Source organism: Amblyomma mixtum, chromosome 6 (assembly GCF_055824585.1).
Source record: "Amblyomma mixtum isolate Tamu chromosome 6, ASM5582458v1, whole genome shotgun sequence".
Classification (NCBI taxonomy): domain Eukaryota; kingdom Metazoa; phylum Arthropoda; class Arachnida; order Ixodida; family Ixodidae; genus Amblyomma; species Amblyomma mixtum.
This window is the reverse complement of record NC_143017.1, coordinates 103,429,352-103,449,703: the sequence shown is the minus strand read 5'-3', so window position 1 is coordinate 103,449,703 and position 20,352 is coordinate 103,429,352. Positions and strand designations below refer to the sequence as shown.

Here is a 20,352-nt window from a genome sequence, read left to right as displayed (position 1 = left end):
AGGATCAGTTCTAAATACATGCGATTTGTGGTATTGCCTTGACGAAGATATCCACCGATAAAGGCAAGTATTTCAAATCACACAGCCTGCGAGACGCCTTGCGTCAGAATAACAATTCTTTCAGGAGCCGACCTGCTTCCTTGTATGCAAGCCTAAAAGTTTGTCTGCAGACTTGAAAGTGTGTACTCGCTAAAACTCCATCAGATGTCAAAAAGGATTTCTCTCTCTCTTTTCAAAACTGCTAGCCGGAACTTGTACAAACTTGAGATTCCTTTTGGCTGCAATCCATCGAATAGCGAACAGGTGCCTCTTCGAACCTCCCTGTCGTGCGCGAAGGTCTGCATTTTTTGTCTGCCTCCTGAATTATGGCTTCCTTTTCTAGGGGCTCGCTAAAGATTCGACGTTATTAAGAAATCAGCAAAATGTAATTTTAGTCTTGCTGAACTGCATATCGCAGATAAATAAACTGCTGCGCGTTATGACTACTTAAAATTTATTCTTCCACGCCCTGGGGGAATTTTAATCTATCTGTCGTTAATTAATAATACTCCTCAGTTTCTGTTTTTTTACTCCCTGCACGCCTGGCGCACTGCGCATTCTTCGGAATCGATCTCCCGTTTCCGTGCTGCAGCGGTGCATTGTTCGTGGCTGCAGTGTTTCAATCCGTAGCCTGCGCCACGACATTATGACTGCGCTTGTCAGGATTGTACGCTTCGCTCACCTGGCATCCCATCATTGTACGAGCGCGTGCAACCCGCTGTAAGAGCGCACTGTGCTCAAACAGTCGCTGAGCTAACGACGTGGCTGGAATGAGTGGACCTGCGAAATCTCGAAACGAAAATCACGTCCAAGTCTTCAGATATAGCGACCAATACCCGCCGCGGTGGCTCAGTGGTTAGGACGCTTGGCTACTGAGCCGGACTACCCGCCCGACTGCAGTGGCCGCGTTTCGATGGAGGCGAAACGCAAAAGGTGCCCATGTGCTTCGCGATTCTGGTGCAGTTTAAAGGTCCCCAGAGGGTCGAAATTATTCCGATTCCCTCAACTCCGGTACCTCTTCTCAATTTCTTCTTTAATTCCCACCTTCCTCCCTTTCTTCATGGCGCGGTTGAGGTGTGCACCACGAAGTCCCTGCGCCATTTCCTTTCTTCAAAAATCATAAACAATTTTGAGACAGCGATCATCACTTGGCTCTGTATGCGGTTTTCAGTATAGAGTACTGTCCATACCTGTAGAAATTTCAGAGCGGTCGGCATCTTTTCTAGCTAGCCACTACCACCCGTTGGTGAGAAGTCGAGACACTGTCGAAGTCGCTTTATTTATTAAAGCGATTGCATGTTGGAAGCCTTTGAGTCATAACGCTTCGTCGATCACAAAACTATCCCTTTGGTTAGAGAGAACTGACGTCACCACGCAGGAGCATTTCCTTTGGCAGAAGGAAAGTGACTTCAGTAGATCGGAAGCGACGTCAGTTTCGGTAAATACATCTACACGTGCCAATACTTTCACATTTTCGACACAATAACATTAGAAGTCCTCATGAACTTTTTTTTTTTGCGCCCACGTTGAAATAGCCACTACTGATTAGGCGTTCTTGTTTCCCTTCGTCATCGCGTCATAGTACCAGCTGTGCAGTGCATTCGCTTCTCAAATGGAGCACACCCATAAACTTGCACTGTAACGCGCACATCAACTTAAAACAAACGCGCACACTGAAAGGCAATGCATGGCTTATTGAATCCTGTGTCCTTAAAGATTGAGGGATCAAGAAGTGAACAGCGCAGAGATAGTCATCGCAATGAGCATAGAATGTTCCGAAGTTCGTTTCAGGATTAACGTAGCACAGCCTTCGTAGAATGTCTACTCCAAAGTGTGATTGCATCGCACTGCAAAAGGTCATAGCGCAAGTGAGTAGCGACGTCTCCGGCGGGTCTGTACCCGGCTGCAATCGATTTTCGAGGTTCGCCTCAGAAAAAGGCGGCTGAATGCAAGCAGTCTATAGGATCGCATCTCGAAACAACTGCTCTGCACGAGCTCGGCCTAACGGCTTTTTCGCTCGAAATCGCGACGCCTCGGTCTGCAATTTGCATTACCGTAATGCACGCCGTCTCGTCTTCAAAGATTCATCGCGGCAAGCCGCCCGCATAGCTTCATAGAAAACGCCGATTCCTGGTTGCTGCAGACGTTATTGGAATAGAGGTGGGGGGTTCAATCTTTTCCATCCTGACCTCTATTACATTTCTCGTCTTTGTTTCTGCATTTCGCAGCGGTGACACAAGACTGCCACTGACATTTTGATTTGCGTGTTTCGCTTCAGTGGTTTTTTATTCCCTAACCTTCTTTTATGTGCCATCACTTTGGACCGTTTATCCTACAGGCGTCTCGGGTGTCGTTGATGTTACGCGTTTTAGAACATTACAGAGTGCACTGCAACAACTACAGTCTTGGTGCTGGGATTTGGTGATTTGTTTCAGAATTTTAAACGTTTCGATTTCTAGTGTAACTTTTTTTTTTTTCAAACTGGCTTCCGTGTAAAAATATGAGAAATGCCGCAGACTCCTTTTGACCAATTGGCTGAAAAGTAAAAGTAGTTTCCTGCCATTGTATCCTAGCAATGCCAATTTTTCTGTTACTTATCGTGCGGTGAGCTGTTCTGTAGTTAAGAGCCTCATCGTAGTAGCTGTAACCCGAGGGACTCTTCCTTTCTTATGATTTTCTAGTTGGAGAGCGCCATCTTTGATTTTGTTCGCTGTTTTAATTTTTCAGCCTTTTGCTTCAAGTTTTTCTTCTTCGTTCGTGACATTTCCTCGGGCTGAATAGAATGGTGATTGACGTTAAGCGCATGACGAAGTAGTATTAAGGCACTCATAACTGGCGCGGCAACATGCAAGGCGGCTGGCATAGCTCGATTTAATCGTTCAAAACGAGCGTTGTTTTCCTGTAGCTGTCAAACTGACCACTGTGTGTCGAAGTCACGTCACGCAAAGAAAATGAACTCTTAGTTTTTACGAAATTGAATGGTTACCGAACGTTTTAAGCAATCATTTTAGTCGATGACACACAAAACCACTAATTCCAGTTCTTTCTGCATTTGCGGCTTTGTTTTCGAAGCTGTTCTTAAAGTGTCAAACATGTGAGCGAAAGGCATGACAGGCGAAGGTAGTCGAGAGGAGTGCGAAAGAAGGAGACGGAGGAAACGACAATATGCGTCCCTTTCTCGCTCACCTGTCTTGAACGTGTCCTAAGGTAGCACAGTAGAGCCGCGCAGTCAGAACTTCCAAAACAAGGTTGTCATTACATGACCTGCGCCATTAAACATTTCTTGCTACATTTCGCAGCGTCCACTAGATTAGATGTTACGAGTCGTAGAGACAGGGCGCCTGCCGTGCACCCTCTTCCCGCCTTTTTTTTTTATTTTTAAATTTGTGATCAGTTCAGAAAGGCATGATATCATTCAGAACTGGGCTGCATTTCAAAAGTTGCGTTTTGGGCGGTGTTTTTGCGCAGTCCAATATTTTTTTTTTCGAGATCTTCAAAATCTCTAGATTTAAATTGCCATAAGTATTTTTTTTAATAAGATAAAACATTGCATCTGAACTTGAAAACCCTGGCAATGCTGCTTCACTTTTACTATCGCAAAATGCGGCAGTTCTTTAATAAACATTTGGATCCGGATACGTGGCCGAGCTAAAATTGGGTGCTTCAAAACACCTTGTTATTTTAAAGGCTGTGTTGAGACTTTCAGGGATACATGATCTATATGAACATCGTCATCATAATCAGCCTGACTAAACGCACGGTAGGACAAAGGCCGCTCCCATATCTCTCCAATATCTCTGCCTTATGCCAGCTGCGGCCACCTTATGCCAACGAACTTCTTAATCTCATCCGCCCTCCCAACTTTCTGTCGCCCCCTGCTACGCTTGTCGTCTGTTGGAATCCACTCCGTTGCCCTAAAGGACCAGCGGTTACCTTGCCTTGACATTGCATGCCCTGCCCAAGCCCATTTCTTTTTCCTGATTTCGACTAGAATGTCATTAACCTGCGTTTGTTTCCTCACCTAGTCTGCCCTCTTCCTATCCCTTAAGGTTACTCATGAATATGGCAGTAGAAATAAAAACATATAAGCTGTTGAGGAGGAGGAGGAGAAATAAGAAGAAAAGCAGGGAGGTTAACCGGAAGAATAATCGGTTTGCTACCCTACACGGGGGGATGGGGGTGAGGGGTGCGAAAATTGGCCGTTGTGACATTTGTCTCTCCTGAGCGAGTTCACTTTTGCCTCAACTTCATCTTGGGTAGCCCACCAGTTAGCTGACGGAACCAACGTCTTCAGTAAACGTTTCGAAAATAAATTCTGCCTTTTCCTATGTCACTTATGAATGTTTTAGCGTTTTTACTCCGATTAACGTAAAAATTGTCCTGCGTAGGCGTGTGAAGCCTCCTTTGACAGGATGTGGAGCAGAGAAAAGAAACTTTCCCTTTTTTTCAGGGGAGAGAGAGAGAGATAGGGAAAGTGGGAGGAGGAAGAACATAGGGTGGGATGCGACGGCTGGCGAGAAGGACAGCGCGTTCGCGAATTGTAGTCGAGGGAAGGGGAGAGTGGGGAAGAGACAGGGCGTGTCACTCAGTGATTGATGGACCGGATTACGCCACCCACTCGCTCGGTCTGAACCCGTCAGAGACAGCAGCTGCTCTGTCCGGGACACAAATGCTAACGCATTCTCTGCCGCGACAATCGCCTTGATCTTCTGTGAATCTTTTTTTCGATGCCCACCGCAGCATCGGCTCTTGACCCTTGTGCTGTTCTTCCCTGGACAGGGCGTCCTCCGCCGGCGGTGACGTGGTGGCGAGGTCCCGTGCTGGTGGACGACACCTACGCACTTTCTCCGCTGGACGTGGTGCGCAACGACCTGGTCATCACGAGGCTGCAGCGCTCCGACCTGCTCGCCACATTCACCTGCCAGGCGTCCAACACGAACCTCACACTGCCCCGCTCCTCGTCCGTCACCATCAACATGAACCGTGAGTGGCGGCGTCGCATGCAGCGCTCTAGCGGTGCGCACGGAGTATCGCTCCAGTTGTATGGCATGCTGAGTTTGTTGTCCCGGAGCTGCTCGTGCCCTATGAAGGACGCCATAGGAGGGAGGGGGGAGAGGGGGGGCAACGGATTAGCTTAGACCAACTGGAGCATAAACATGTGGCAATATGAAAAAAAAATAAAGTACAGCTTCAAACTTCCGCAGCCGAAGAAAGAAGAACTACGGTGCATGCGACATTTTCGTCAAACCTTTGTCACGAGGAGTTAGATTTGTATTGCGCCATATTCATAGGCTGTTCGTCTAAGTCCGTTGTCGTGATATATTTTTAAAACGTGGCCCGCTTGTTCAATCTTGAAGAGCCGTACCGCCGAACTCACAAACACACCTCTATTCGTACTTCAAATGCAAGCGGTCCTCAAGTTCTGTTTTTCATTTCTGATACTTTTCTCCAATCGCTCGCTGAGTGAAGGAAAAACTCGAGGACTTCCTGGAGAGGCTCCAGGAAGCACCGACGCTACCTTGAGGGATTCTGGAGCGTAAGTTTGCGCGAAAACATAGCGGACATATCATCGTTCGTTCGCTGCATGGATTTATTTCTACTCGTAGACGAAGCTTCTCGCAAACTTGCTCACGATGCGGATGCAGGGAACCGTGCACCGAGCCATCGGCAGAGTGATGGTCTCAGTCTTTCTGGGAAGTTGTTTTCTGACGACGAACGTAGCTAGGCTGCGGACGAGCGTGACTGACTCCGACGCAGAGCACGCATAATTGTGGTCAGTCGGTGCCCACAGTGATGCAGTTGTCCATCGCACCCTGCATGTGGGTGCGGGTAAATTTCAAGTGGTCACTGGAATGGCAAGCAACGTTTCGCACCGCACCGTGTGCCGAGTTGCGTAGCGCGTCGCAGAGCTGGTTGCGAGTTCGCTCTTTGCCCGCATTGTGAAGCTCCTGCAGATGGCGGTGCACTTGTAGCGAACGGAGTACAACATGTGCGCTTGCCCGGAACCTCAGAGTACGTACGCCTTGAAACGCGACCCGGCTATGAGCTCGGGGTTGCTGACTGTGCAGGCTTGTTGGCTCATACCACCGAAGGAGCATTCGCGTTCGGCGAAAGGGCACGGTTTTCAAACACGTTTACTATTGCGGCTTCCTGCTGGTTTCGATCGAGGAAGCGTTGTTCGCTTCTGGGAGTGCATTTCGTTACTTAGGGCTCATGAGTTGGGTTGGTTGGCCTTTATAGAATCAGGTGATTCTAGAGCGCAGCTCTTTGGCGCCCGTTCCTGCGTTTCGGGGCGTTGCCGTCGCCGTTGTCCGTTGTAACCAGCTCCACAGCCGAGGCAGCGCGCTGCTCTAGTTGCGCGCGCTCCTGGCCCCATCTCCTGCGACCTCCAGATAACTTAATTGCTCTCTTTGCTCCTCCTCGAATGCCACCCCTGTGCGGCGGCTATCAGAGCGCCGGATCGATGGCAGTGGGTCTCGATATGCACCGCCCAAGCCGAAACGCATAGCCACCGCCGTTTGTCAGTGCGAATCGCCTGCTTATACAGATAGTTTACTCTCTGCAAGTTCTTTCTGAGCCACGAGCGAGGCAACCGGTGCAAGTCCTTCGTCTCCTGCTAAACGAGCTGCCAGAGCAGAGGCCCAGCGCCGCCGCCGCCAGAATCCGGAAGTGCGTGCCACCGAAGCAGAAGCTTCCCGTCGCCACCGTCGAGATGAGCCAGGAGTGCGCTCGCTGAAGCACAGGCTAAGCGCCGCCGCCGAAAATACCCTGCCGTTCGCGCCGCCGAGGCGCGCTCAAATTTCGCATGAGGAAGTAACGTAATCGTCGATATTTTTTTCATCGCACGGTCTTGCGGGTAGAAGAAATTTCGCACAAATCCCGTATATTAGATTTTTTTTTTCACAACATATTCAAGCGCCCTAATATACTCCCTTTACATACTTGCCATACGTAGATTGCTACATCACCCAGACGTCACCTGCGGTGAAGGTTGCTGGATGCCAAAGCACTCTGGGGCATTATTCAGTGCTACTTTGTTCATGCAGCTTCCAAAAGATGTTTTACTAGGCTGTGAACGTCGAGATTATTTATGAAGGTTGTTCAGATTGCACGGGGTGACAATATATGCATGTTCTGACAGTGGTATGCCGTATTATGGCAAAATGTTTCTGTAAATCTCGTCTCCATACGCCATTCATGCCCCTTCGACGGAGGCACGGCGGAGGAGGGATTCTTGAGGAGCTCCTCGTCGGAGTAAATGCCAAGTGTCGTCCTGAAATCACAACCATCCCCCTAATGGAGGAGCGGGTGTTTCTTCCGCGAAATGGAGGCGGAACGTCGAGTCGAGGCGCGTTTGCGAATTCAGTGGTAAGGCTTTAGTTACGGATGTTTGCTGACATGCAGTCCGGATGATGCATTCTTAACTGAGCATTTCTGAGTTATCACTAGTTTCTTCAGTGTGTCACCGAGGGTCGGCGCTTTTTACTGCATCTAAAGTTTCTTTTTTCTGTTTCGTTATTACGTGAAGGAAGGCTCAGCTTCCGAGAGTTGTAGTGACTTTTATGAAAGCTACCAGAACAACGTTTCTCTTGACATTCGCTCAATCTCAGCATGCAGTGCGCACTCTAATTATTATCATTAGTAACTGCAGTAAGCTTATACTTCACGCACATAAGATACATCTACCGCTCTACGCATGAGCCTGATTGACTATATTGACAATTTCTTTGAAGTAAAAGAGGAACTAAATGTTATTCGTCATCTTGCCCATTTGCCCCCAGAATTTATGTCCAGGATGTCTTTGCCATACTCACACTGGTTTATGAGCGTTAAGTTGCTTTTTGGATGAAGAGTTGTTATTGTTGCCTGTGAAGCGATGGAACATACTCGTGATGTGGGATTGGCCAGGGTTGAGGGAAGCTGTTCCTACTTTGCCTCTCAGCGCGATGACTTGCGCCTTCGGTCATGAAACTGCGAAAACCCTTACGATGTTGTTTGGGTGATTTTTTTGTAATAGGTGCCATTTGGTTGGCTCGAATTGTTCATGATAGGCGGCATCGACCATTTGTTCTGTTCATAAGTATCGCCCAATATTGCAAAAAATGCATGCGGTTTATTATTACAAAACTGGTTGCCTATGCTAGAGAGAGCGATATGGTGAGGAGTTTATTTGTTTATGTATTTATTGGTTACACTTACATTGCCAGCGAGGCATATTTTTTGAAGTTTATTTGTTTACTCAAACTTAGCGGCATTGTTGTGTGGGTGTTCTGATCACACAGGGGCCATACAAAAGTAAAGTGTTCCCCGTAAAACTCATAATTAGAAAAATTAATTTAGCAGCGAATAAACCGTAAATAGCAACTTAAAGAAACAAAAAACGAAGATAACAAATAGCTCGAAGCAGGACAACAAGAAAGAAAATATGAATATGAAACAGAGCATATGGCACTGCGGGTACATCAATAAATGGATTAACATTTCCAAAAAGAAGCATCAGTGAAAAAAACTTTCGATAATAGTTTCAAAATAAAGAACAGGCATCACATCGTAAGAGAGATGATTCTACTCGTCATTTGTGTTAGGAAAAAATGAATATTTTGAAGAACATAATCCGGGACTGGTTCTTGGTCATTGCCTCTCCTAGACGAAGCGTAATGTCGCTCCTTAATGAATAATTTTTTATACCAATTTTATTCGCTTATATATAATGAAGGGATTTCAAGTGTAGTATGGTTTATCGCACAGAAAGCGCTTTCCAATTCAGCACTTCACGTACTTCAGAGCCTCTGACAGTAAAGTTATAATTTTGTGTTACAAACCGTTCTTTTTTTCTTTTTTTTTTGCGGCCTCTTTCGATTTTATTTTTGAACGGTTTCTTGGGCAGAACACAGGTTACGCACGCGTATGCTAAAGCATGCCTATGCTAGTCATATACAAGTTTCCTATCTTCAAAGTATACCACGCACAGAAAAACAAGGACCTGAAGGAACACAAAACAAGCGCAGTAGTATAGGTTCCTTATCGGCGATCACGGAGCAGGCTTGAAAAGTTTTTCAAAAAAGTAAAGTAGACGGTGAACTTTAGTTGTAAGTAGGTATATGTGATTCGACGAGTAAAGCACTTAAACTCTGTCTTTTTTTTTTCATGATTGTATGCAGGCATAACCATAGTGCTCGACCGATCAGTTTGATATTGACTTGAACACATTCGCCGTATATAACGAGAGTTAAAATTTTTTGAATGTTTCTTTGACGCCTTGACAATGATATTATTACAGCTGTGAAGTCTGCACAGCTGAACATAATTTTGGCAAACTAAAATTACCTTACAAACACAGGACTCCGGGTGGTATATAATATATATTGTTTGACTTGAGGACAAGCCGAGACCATTAGTTTGCGTATTCCTTCGCGCACGCTTTTAAACTACCTGAAGGCCAACCTAGGTTGCGAGGGTTTTGGTTAATGTGTCCAGTCTTAACATATCCGGTTTTTTTTCAGAAATTTTGAGATGCCTTTTTTTCTGTTTCGGTTAAAATATCAGGAGGCCAATAATAGCAACCCATCTGCAGAAAATTGCCCTTCATGACTTAAGTAAGTAAATGAGTACTTATATACCCCCTTGGCGGCGCTACGGTTCGGCAGGACGGTGTCGAAATTTGGCCTTTCGCATATCTGCATTTATCTATGCTGATGGGGCGCACCGGCCATTTTGAGGCACATTCCGGAGCTTTCTCTGTTCGCGTTCATAAGAAGGTCTGCAGGGGAGCCGATTAAGTTCTAGAACACTCCGTTAGCGCACAGCTGCTGTTGTTCGGTATGATGGCCAAAGCATTCCTATGCCTAAATGGGGTTCAAGAAATAAACTAAGCCTAAATCTGGTTTTATAGTCATAACAATTGGTCGACGCCGGTTTTTGAAGCGCAGAGTATACGGAAACATTCTTTATAAAAGCAATTGGTCTTGCATCTTTTGCATTTTGCAACTTTTATTAGATACCTCGGTGCTTGACGTTTTGTGGAGACACCTAAGGTGAACTAATGTCCTTTTTGAATTTTTTTTGTATAAAAGGTCGGAAGGTCGGAGCCGCTCATGCTGTTCGCTTGCGCGCCTGGTCGTATGTGCACTCGTGGAGCAAAATCAAGTTCTGGCGCCTTAATTATCTAGTATTGCGTCACCAAACGATTGGAGACCACTGGGAAAGTTGCAGCAATGGGAAAAAAGGGTACTAAATAAGCGAGGGACTGTGCAGTGAGCCACCTAAGAGTAGGAGTAAGCCTCGCTATAGGCCAGGGGCGTGGGTGAGTGGATCACATGTAGGATCAGTTCCGTGATCTCACGACAGGCCAAATGCCTGCAGACTGCAGCTGCTCGTGGGATATTGAGGTAAAATGGTCGTCATAATTCGGTAAATTAGTGCTGCCATTTTGTGAATATTCTCGAATAGAAAGTTTAAATGTGGGCATATTTGTGTGTACGGAAAACTGGAACACCATCTCGCTGGAACCCTTCACTGAATACGGAATAGTGTGAATATCGCAACTACTCTCTCGCCATCTTATGCTATATCTAGTTACAACCGTAAATCAGAAAAAAAGCACGATTTCAAAGAGGTTGTATGTTGCGAATAGCTTCTCGCTTATAGTCGAAGCTATAAACTGTGCCTCTCGAGAACCACTATACCGGGAGGCGCCAAGAGCAGAAATGAAAATCTAAAACGTAACCTAGTTAAAGAGGATCATTCTAATTACAAAAAATGTTTGGCTAATTAATTCCCTTCTAATGTGTCGCGATGACGGCTAGCTTTAAATGACCGCCTTGCTCATCAACAGCATTAATGGCTGGGTGCTGGCTGCTACTAAGTTCTAAATACCGGTTAAAGATTATGATTTTGTTTCTATGTCGCGAAAATGCATCCTTTCACATTCTGAAACCGATGGGCTGTGCACTTGCTATTTTTAGCCATTGACCAATAAGTGCTATTTATAGCGCGTAGCGATCATGACAGGTCGAATGCATTCACATGGAAAGGACAAAGAGTTATGCCCAGCGACTCCTTTAAACATATATTCATAGAGTTTATGAATAGCGACTTTTACCTTATTTTTCTTCATAGTAATGGCGAGTTATGCAGTGGCGTGCCGAGCTGATTTTACAAAGCAGGCCACGAGGGACGCTCGCCCACCACTTTCGAGCCAGCGCGCGTCTTCAAGGCTGCCGGTGCGTGGGAGAACTCGGCCGATATCCATTTTCATTAAATTCGTTCTTCACGATGGGTGGTCGTCGTTGATCGATGGTCTCGCGCTAGCGCAGCTGTGCAGCGTTGTTATGCCTCCTTGTTTTACCATCCTTCCTTCTCGCTTTGTTCTAACCTTCATTCTTGTTCGCGCTTTCTATTGTGTTCGTGATGTCCTTCGCCGTTGCACATAAAACTGGTGCTTTACTTAGCTCGAGGGCTCTGCATTTTGTCTGGCAAACTGTCAAGGTTTTGTGTTTGACAGGCAACCCAGGAATAAAGGCGACAATTTGGTGTGGCTCTACAAGTTGCGCTTGTACGCACAATTTTCCTTTAATTTTTTTTTTTCATTCTTGGCAGCCTCGTGAAGCTCTATGGCCTCCCACTAAACTCTCTGTATTTACTTTCTGTTTTCTATTCAGCTCTGCGCGCATGGAGCTAAGCGGCTTCAAGCAATTGGTCCAAAGAGCCCCACGTCAGCTTTTCGGGGCGCGTTGGACAGGCTTAAGATTGCGAGCGGTGGAGAAAAAGCGATGAGTTTGCTCATTTGTGGAACTCAGAAACTGAATGGCATGCGGGAGGGGGGGGGGGGGGGGGCGAGAATGGCTAGATGACATCCCGTAAAGTTTTTAGCTGTGCTGGCCTGTTGCATCGCACTGTGTAAGTCTTAGTGGGAAAGTGTTCACTAAGCTCATCTGTGATAGCGTGAACACTTATCAATAAATGTTACTGATGTACTGTCCTCGCAGATTAACTAAAGCACCGCTCCCTTGTCGCTTGATCCTGTAGTGTGCAGACGTGTAGATTGGCTTATCTTGCCAATAAATTCATGTCTCGCTTGAGCCCGTAGCTTGAAGACCGAACTAAAGGCTGCCTATTTGCGCAACCATTGTTTGCACTGTTGAAACCTATCTGCCTTTTAACACCCAAGAACAGAAAAGGAACGTGGAAACTGGCATGAATTTCAACATAGACCGACTATTAGGTCGCCTCGTTCGCGTAACAGGGCTTTTTATAGTAGAAGCGCATTTATCGGCTGGTGCTAAACGTGGTAATGATGGTCCAGCCAGAACGGGCACTGTTATGCAACATGGCATTCGAAGACAATATGCCGAAATCGACGCTCACCTTGTCCGGATTGTCTTGCCGGCCATACAGCGCACGTCCTTTGTTCGGAGATATGACAAACAGTGCCCCCGCCGCCGCTGTGCTGTCCGCTGCAGGACTGGTCATTCGGGGATGCATGAATGTGCGGGCTCCATATCATAACAACGGGCGTATTGAATACGAAGCCCACAATACTGTTAGCGCCGTGGACGGATAACAACGGCCCATTGTCACCCACTGTACCGGCGGCTTTCAGGCCGTGGCGGCATCGCCGGAAATGAGGCGGCGAACAAAGCCAGCTGGGGAGGGCGGCCTGCGCGTGCGGAGAAGAAGCCTTCGTGCTATTAGAGCCGGTCGAGGGCGGGAGAGTGCTAGGCTTATCTGTCTTGCGCGCTATGTGCGAGAGAGGGGCTTATTCAGGGTCATGCGGGCAGCGGGGCGCCCTTAAGGGATTCGAAGGACGTGTGCTTCGTCCCGATTCCTTTTTCCGTGCAGCGTCTGTTCTCTTGCTCTAAATGTGGAGTTTCTTTCACAGCGAACGCATTGTTCCCTAAATGCGGCACAGTATTTCGCTTCACTTGTGCCCCTTCCCGCGAACTCTACATACGGCGGGATCTCTTGTCGCCACCTCTTATTCGCAGTTGGGAGGAGTGACTTCTGAGTCACCGGTAGATTTTGTGCCGCGTGCTGCCCTGTCCGCCTGTGTGTCTTCTTGCTTTTCTTGTGTTTTTTTTACTACCTAGACGAAAAACGACAAAAGGCCTCGCACTAACAGGTAGTCTAGCTTGTCCCTCTCGCATTTCATAGAAGCATGTGTGTGTTCCTATATAGCAAAACTGGAGCTACGAGGCGCCATCTGCTGACGACGGCGATTTGCGCGCACCGAACGAGAACTGCGTCCCACTTGCTTTCCAGCCTAGCGGTTTGCGTACATAAACTCAAATACGGCGTTTGTACTAGGCGTTCGCTCTCAGGTACGAACGCCTAGGCCAGTGCAGCGCACAACCTACGCGTGCTACCCCTAATCGCCATATCTTCAGGGGATTTCTGGTCTAATTTTCACCTGCGTTCTTTTGACTTCCTTCCCGGTAGCTGTGGCACGGCTTCTTTCCGGCTGTTTACAGCGACACACCATAAGCCAAGGGAAGGGCTCCTGAACATGCAACGTTTGTCGTATCATGCCCCACGCGATGAGAAGTATTCGTTTTTTGTGGCACTGAGCGCCGTGCGCGAAACAGAACCCGAGACTGTTAAGGAGCATATGCGGCTTAGTTTTCAACAAATAACCGAGAAATTGGGCCAAAGGAATGCCGGCACTTGGCCTTGCATTTTTGAACGATATCTTATTTGTAGCTGAAGTTGCCCCTACAGGTTGCCCGGCCACCATCGCATACTGCCACCTTTTCTGCTTCATTTTTCTTTCGAGCAGCAACGGACTGGAACGGCCTACCCCGTGACATCGTCAACATCGCTTCATCCTCTACTTTTCAAGAACATGTAACCGATCACCTTCAGTGCTAAATAATATTCGCTGTTTTGTGTGCTCATTTTATTAAGATCCCACCCCTTATGTAATACCCCCGAAAGGGGGCCTTTAAGGTAAATAAACTGAACTGAACTGAACTGAAGTGTCACCGCTTTCGAAGTCAGCCGTCTCTCGCGTCACAATCAATCAATCAATCAATCAATCAATCAATCAATCAATCAATCAATCAATCAATCAATCAATCAATCAATCAATCAATCAATCAATCAATCAATCGACAGGTTAGTTAACTAATCGATCAATTGATTGATTAATTGATTTGAATATGTCAAGGTCGGTGGTGGTAAAATGCGTTAACTGACTTCGATACCCTTCGACTCACGTCCGCCGCCGCAGCTGCTGGGCTCAAAGTCGCGGGATCAAATTTTGATGCACACGAAAGCACGCGTTAAAGAATACCAGGTGGTCGAAATTATTTTAGAGCCCATCACTACGCCACCTCGCATAGCCTGCGTAGTGCTTTCATGCCACACCATGCCATAATACGATACTATACCGTACTTTAGCGTACCATACTATTTCCGTACCATGCCATACCGTACTGTATTATGCTGCATCGTACCATGCCGAGGCATGTCATACCGTACCGTACTATACCACAACGTACCGCGACAGATAATACAGTAGCGTACCTTTTCATCCCATACTTTTCCATACCATACCATATCGTACAATACAATACGATACCATGCCACACCGCACCGTACCGCACCATGTCATGCCAGCTGTGTTACACCATATCCTTTTGACACTTGTGCCCTTGTCACCTGCTGCCTGTGCGCAGTTCGGCCCCTGGACGTGCGGATCACGACGCTGAAGCGGCCGCTATCGGCGCACCGCAAGGTCGAGCTGTCGTGCCAGTCGACTGGTGGCCGGCCGGCACCCCAGCTCACCTGGTGGCTGGGCAAGAAGAAGCTGTCGTTCGTGCGCGACAACGTGTCGGTGGGCGACAACCTGACCGCGAGCACGGTCTCGTTCGCGCCGAGCACCGACGACCACGGAAAGTACCTCTCCTGCCGCGCCGACAACCCGATGCTCTCCGGCGCTGGCCTCGAGGACGGTTGGACGCTCAACATCCAGTGTGAGTAGAACTCCCGCTCTTTGACGCTGCCGAGAAAAAAAAAAAGGAGGAAGGCGACAGGCAGTTAAAATCCAGAATGCATCTAAGGGCTGCTCTCCGTTGCGTCTTCTCCGCAGGTTTTGAGCAGAACGGTTTGTAGAAGCTTCGGTACATTTAACTTTCATAAAGATTATGAGAAGTGCACATTGAAGGCGCAATTGGCAGCGTGAGCAGTATCGAAGATACATGCATCTTCGACACTATCTTTCGTTACATTTTGTGTATCGGTATTTGATATCGCTTGCTAAAATGAAAGCATCGCAGAATCGCTATTGATAAAACATGTTTAGTGCATCGCATATATCAAAGGTACTCGATACTCAAAGAAAGAAGTGTGGCGCACATATTGAGGCTGCTGCGACTCAGACTTTGGGCGGGCGTTACTCGCAGAGCCGGCAGCGCATTGAAAGAGAGGGCAGAATGAGAAGGAGAATGTCAATGTCGACTCCCTTCCTAAGTTCATTGTTTTACAGACATTCTTTGTGCTCACGCACACTCGGTAGCAGAATAGACTAAAAGACGAGTTCACCATTATGGTGTAAGCAACACCCCTTCACGGCTATTTTATGCAGCGCTGGTGACAGCCTTGAAAACAAGGTATTTTTTACTGAAATTAAAGGCATCACTTTACCATGCGCCAACACGCACAGTACCAAGCCATCAGAATCAGCACAAGGAATTATGGGCACTCTCTTATATCCCCTTTGTTAACAACCTTGACATACTCTGCATTAACAATGTGATCACATTCGATGGTAATGTGTTTGGTTCTCGGGTGGTCAGTGATAATAATCTCCTACAATTTCTACTTATGGAAGACATTAGTAATCCTAAAGTCGCGCGGTTTTCCTATCAAAATAACTTTTTGTAACCAAGAGTTAGTTTTAACTTCATTATTCAAAGAGCCGAGTTTTCATTTGCGAGCCTTTTGACTCCATTATCTTGTGGCATTAAAATAGCTCTGTCTCTTTCACCATTTATACACCAACTTACAATGTTTATTTGTAATCCGTCGTATGATTTCTCTTTAGTCCTTTTTTCATGTCTTCCCGTGTTGTCTTCTGTTCATCGTATTTAGTTTATGCTTGAGTACGTTTTTTTTTTAATGAACAAATCATGTTAAGTTGATTAGTGCCTAAGTCGGAACTCACTACTGGCTCCTTTGCTTTTGCTGGTATTTTTGAATCAGCTATGTTTTAATGCTTACTTTATGTTTCTACTACCCTTTGTAAATGTTGCTGTCAATAAAAAATCTCACTTTGTACATTTTATTAAAAGTCCTCTTGCAAGAATTTACCATGGGACTCCTTTCTGTATTGCAATAGACATGCATCTGTATGTTCCATGTTGTTTAAATCAACTTTAAACTTCAACAGAATGGATCTTCATCTACTGCCCGCTGTTGGATGTTTAAAAATAACTGCCCTCATAGTTTCTCCTCTTTAGGTAGTTTCTTTTAGCACAAGAACAGTACAAAAAATGTGATTGTGTGTATTGGAAATTCTTAACTGCAAAGCGTACGCTATTACGTAGTGCTGCTTTTTATCCTGAGCGTAGAGCAAGTTATGTCAACAGAGGAGATCTAACCAGTGGAATAAGCCGATTTCACCACTGGCAGCGAAATGCTTTACCGCAGAATGCTAATTCCATTTGTCCGCACTAGTTTACACAGTCGCTTCGAACGAGGTTGGCAATAACAGGTCACGTTGTACTCACGTTTTCCAGTCGACTACCGTCGATTAGGTATAGCGAAAGAACAGAAAAGAAAAACAGGACGCTGTTTTAAACACGAACGCGTGTAGCGCAGCGCGTACTCTTAGCAGAAGTCAGCCATTGTCGCTGAGAAGCTATGAATAATACCATTACGTAATTGCAAACTAACGCTTGGGTGGATCCTGCCTCAAAGCTCGTGTGCCCAGCGGGGCGGAGCACCCTTTCTGAAAGATTAAAAAAAGAAAACAGGCGCGTTTGCGTAGGCTGCGCTCGCAACGCAATTCGTTTCAACTATACGCTCCGCGAAGCGTTATCAGACGCGCTGCGCCCAAGTCCCTGCGATCCATCACGAGGCGTAGTAAGGTGGGCCGGGGATGAGCGGAGAAAGTTATTAACGCGGTGCATTTCCCCTTTGCCTACGATTGCGCAGTGCAGTACGACTGTGTGCTGATAAATTTTCCAGTACCGCCGCAGGTTGCAACTGCGGCGCTCCCTAATGGAAAACACGCTCGAGTACGAGAAAAAAGACCAGAGAATGCACAGGCCTACTCAATGGAAATTGCGGGCAGCCGTTGTAAGTGGTGTGCGCCGAGTGCGCGACCTGAAACGACGTGACTGTGCGTTCAGCGCAAGCGAGGACACTAAAGCTCTATTGAAAATAATGGCCGCTGCGTCTGTCGCCCGAGAAAAGAATTGTTATGAAATGCATCTCTGTTTAAAACGTTCACGTGGCTGAGCACGATGATAGCGGACTCTGGTAGATTGGCGTATCTTAACAGTACACTTTCCTTTCCATTTGATCCATTTTTGTGGGTTGCTGGTTCTAACATGCGGAAGAAAAGAACAGCTACAGTGATACTGTGTTCTGAAAGAACCAAGCGTTTTGCTCTTTATTAGGGGAAAGTCCAGAATATTTGGGTCTTGCTTCTATCTGCTAAAGAGCCTTAGTTCCTGCGGTCCAAGTCACACCAAGCTGTAATTCTTCCGCACTAATGCGCCACACGAAAGCTGACAAAATATTGGTTCCATTTGTCAGATAGATGTAGAAGATCGGACCTTAGGGAAGCGACCTTAGGGAAGCGACATTAGGGGAAACACGAAGAATGAAACAGTGAACATTGAGGCGTATCTGTAAGACGGACTAATACAGATGCTATGTTATGTATCTTCGGTGCTCTTTCAAGATCGACAGCTACACTCGCGCCCGACTGAACTCTTGTTCGCAACAAGCTAGCCGTGGCGAAGCACGTCTGACGAAGGGCAGAAGAAAGTAAGTCGCCCAAGCTGTCGCCAGGGCCGCAACAACCGAGTGACAAGACGGCGGAAGTGTTGCCGAGGTCGATGCGTTAAGGCGAAAGAATGGAAAGAACGGTGGTGACTCAGCCTGCTGTAGCGGAGAGGGGCTCAATTAGCTCTGCTCTTGAGCCACTCGGAGCAGCAGCCGTAAGGATTGCTTTTCGAGCCGTCGATGCTGTCTTGATGGGCCGCGATGCTGCTGCTCAATACTTAATCGCCATTGGCTGTACAGGACTGCCGATTGATAGTGGTAAAAGCGCCGTTTCTCGGTTCGTTCCTTCTATGTGTTTTTCGTAAGTCTGTTTTTTTTTTCGTTTAGGAGGGAAGGGTGAGCGACTGTGCATCCATCTTGATGTAATCTCTCGTAGAGCCAGCTTTGCACCTCTGCTGCGACTGCACATTTTGGCTGCGTGGGAGACTTGTCCTGGGATAAGCGGAGTCGGTGCAGTGTGCCGCAGCCGGAGATTCCGGTGCTGATAAAGTTATGCCGATGGGTCTGAGGCGCAAAACATATATGAGTATTGGGGGAGGGTGACACGAAAAAATAGCACACAACGAAACAGCATATGTCGGAGCAGAACACAAAAAACGGCACAACAACATAATGGCACAGGTAAAAAAAAAGATCACAAAAGAATAGTACAGAGAGAAACAGCACGCCGACAAAACAGCTGAGCGCAGTACGGCACGGCGCTGCGCGTGGTTGAACTAGCATTGTCATAACCGCGAAGGTGCAGCTCATCCCATAAGCAGCTTTGTTGTTGGGGTAGGCTAGGTTGTATTGATCAGTACTTAGGCAAACACCTTTTTTGTCTGTCACGTGCACGCTTTTGCTTAATGATGTTATATTTTAAAACGATTTATAAATTGGCTGTCTAAAGTATGGCAGCGCAACCTGATATTTAGGTATCGTGCAGTGGCGCGAGTCATGCAGTTAATGCGTCAGCATCAGGCCGTACTGCTTTTCCGGATGCTTGGCGATGATTAAAATCAGTTCTTGAAAATCTGTACTTTCAAATTAGTTCACCAAGATATGCCCACCGACCTGTGGGTAGAAAAAAAAAATGCGAAAACATAAAGGCAGGGGTACGTCCGGCCTAATTTGATTTCTCAGTTGCCCAGATTCTTCTTGAACAATAGAGAAAAAGTGATAGGGTTTTTACGTTAAAAGCTTTTTAGAAATTCTAAAAACTGATATGGCTGCTACTAACGACCGGCTGGAAATTTCTAATTGCAACCGGTGTCCCAACTGTTATAGTTAATAATTTATTTATCAGAAATTAGTTAAGTGGCTAACTAGTTGCCGTTGTTGATATGTTTTCTGATGTCTGTCAAAGCAGATATTATTGCGCCGCAGAAGCCGCCTTCATACCTGAAAAGATATGAAGGTTTCGCTTGAGTTGAAACACCTGATACATCTGTTGTGTTTTGAATGCTGTAGTACACTCGCAAAAGGCTGGTACTGCAGCCGGAACATCGTGAATTAAATCCTGTTATGCTTTTAAATTTCTGGTGATTGCTTCGTGTGTGTGTGAATTTAATCGTGAAATAAATCGCAAATTAAATTGTGAATTAAATCCTGTTATGTTTATACATTTCTGGTGATTGTTTCGTGTGTGCGCGTGTAATACACACACATATACATGGCAGGTTGTGATGACGTCATAAGGTCACGTGACAGGTTTGAGAGGGAGAGACGGAAAGTAGTTTTATTTTCCGACCTTGGTCCTGGTGCCGCGATGCTGGTAAAGCAAAGAGCCGCCTGCTTTATAAAGCAGGTGGTTTCGGTTGTGATAAAGAAGGCACACCACGAAAAGCACCTTAGCGTAGCAGTGCTTATCGAAGAAAAAATTGCGAAACGCACGCTGCCAGCGCACCTATTCGCATTGGGCCTAACTACGAAAATCGGCTGCCACTTTTTTGTCAGCCTTCGCTTGACTGTTACTTTACATTATCTTTTTTTATTCTTGTTATTTTATGTTCGTTACTCTTCCTTTTTCTTTCCTCTTCGCCTTTTCTTCACTCTTTCACTCTCCTGTCCGCATTTTTTCCATCTTTTATTACCGTTCACTCTCACTTTCCGTCGCCTCTTCGATGTCAGTGCACTCTATCGGCTTGCCCCACAGCCCTGCCACCTGTCTGGCCCTCACTGTGCGTAAGTATTCACGCGACGGGAAACGCGCGCACCGTATCCCTGCGGGCGCGGTCGTAATTCTCGCTTTCCGAGACAAGCAGGGCGCGAGCCGCGACGACATGTGGCCGCCATTCGCGGGGCGGCGGCTTTGGGCGGAAG

General features: G+C 46.6%; 1 protein-coding gene across 8 annotated transcripts in view; it reads left to right on the top strand.

The window, feature by feature from the left end:
* The window catches only part of LOC149339884 (protein turtle homolog B-like), an 843,694-nt gene that overhangs the window by 806,976 nt on the left and 16,366 nt on the right, over window positions 1-20,352 (top strand). For all 8 annotated transcript variants that reach the window (XM_089548569.1, XM_089548570.1, XM_089548568.1 and 5 more), the window contains 2 exons: window positions 4,819-5,022; window positions 14,715-15,011. In XM_089548569.1, coding sequence (XP_089404695.1) covers window positions 4,819-5,022; window positions 14,715-15,011 — 501 coding nt within the window. The remainder of the gene's footprint in view (window positions 1-4,818; window positions 5,023-14,714; window positions 15,012-20,352) is intronic.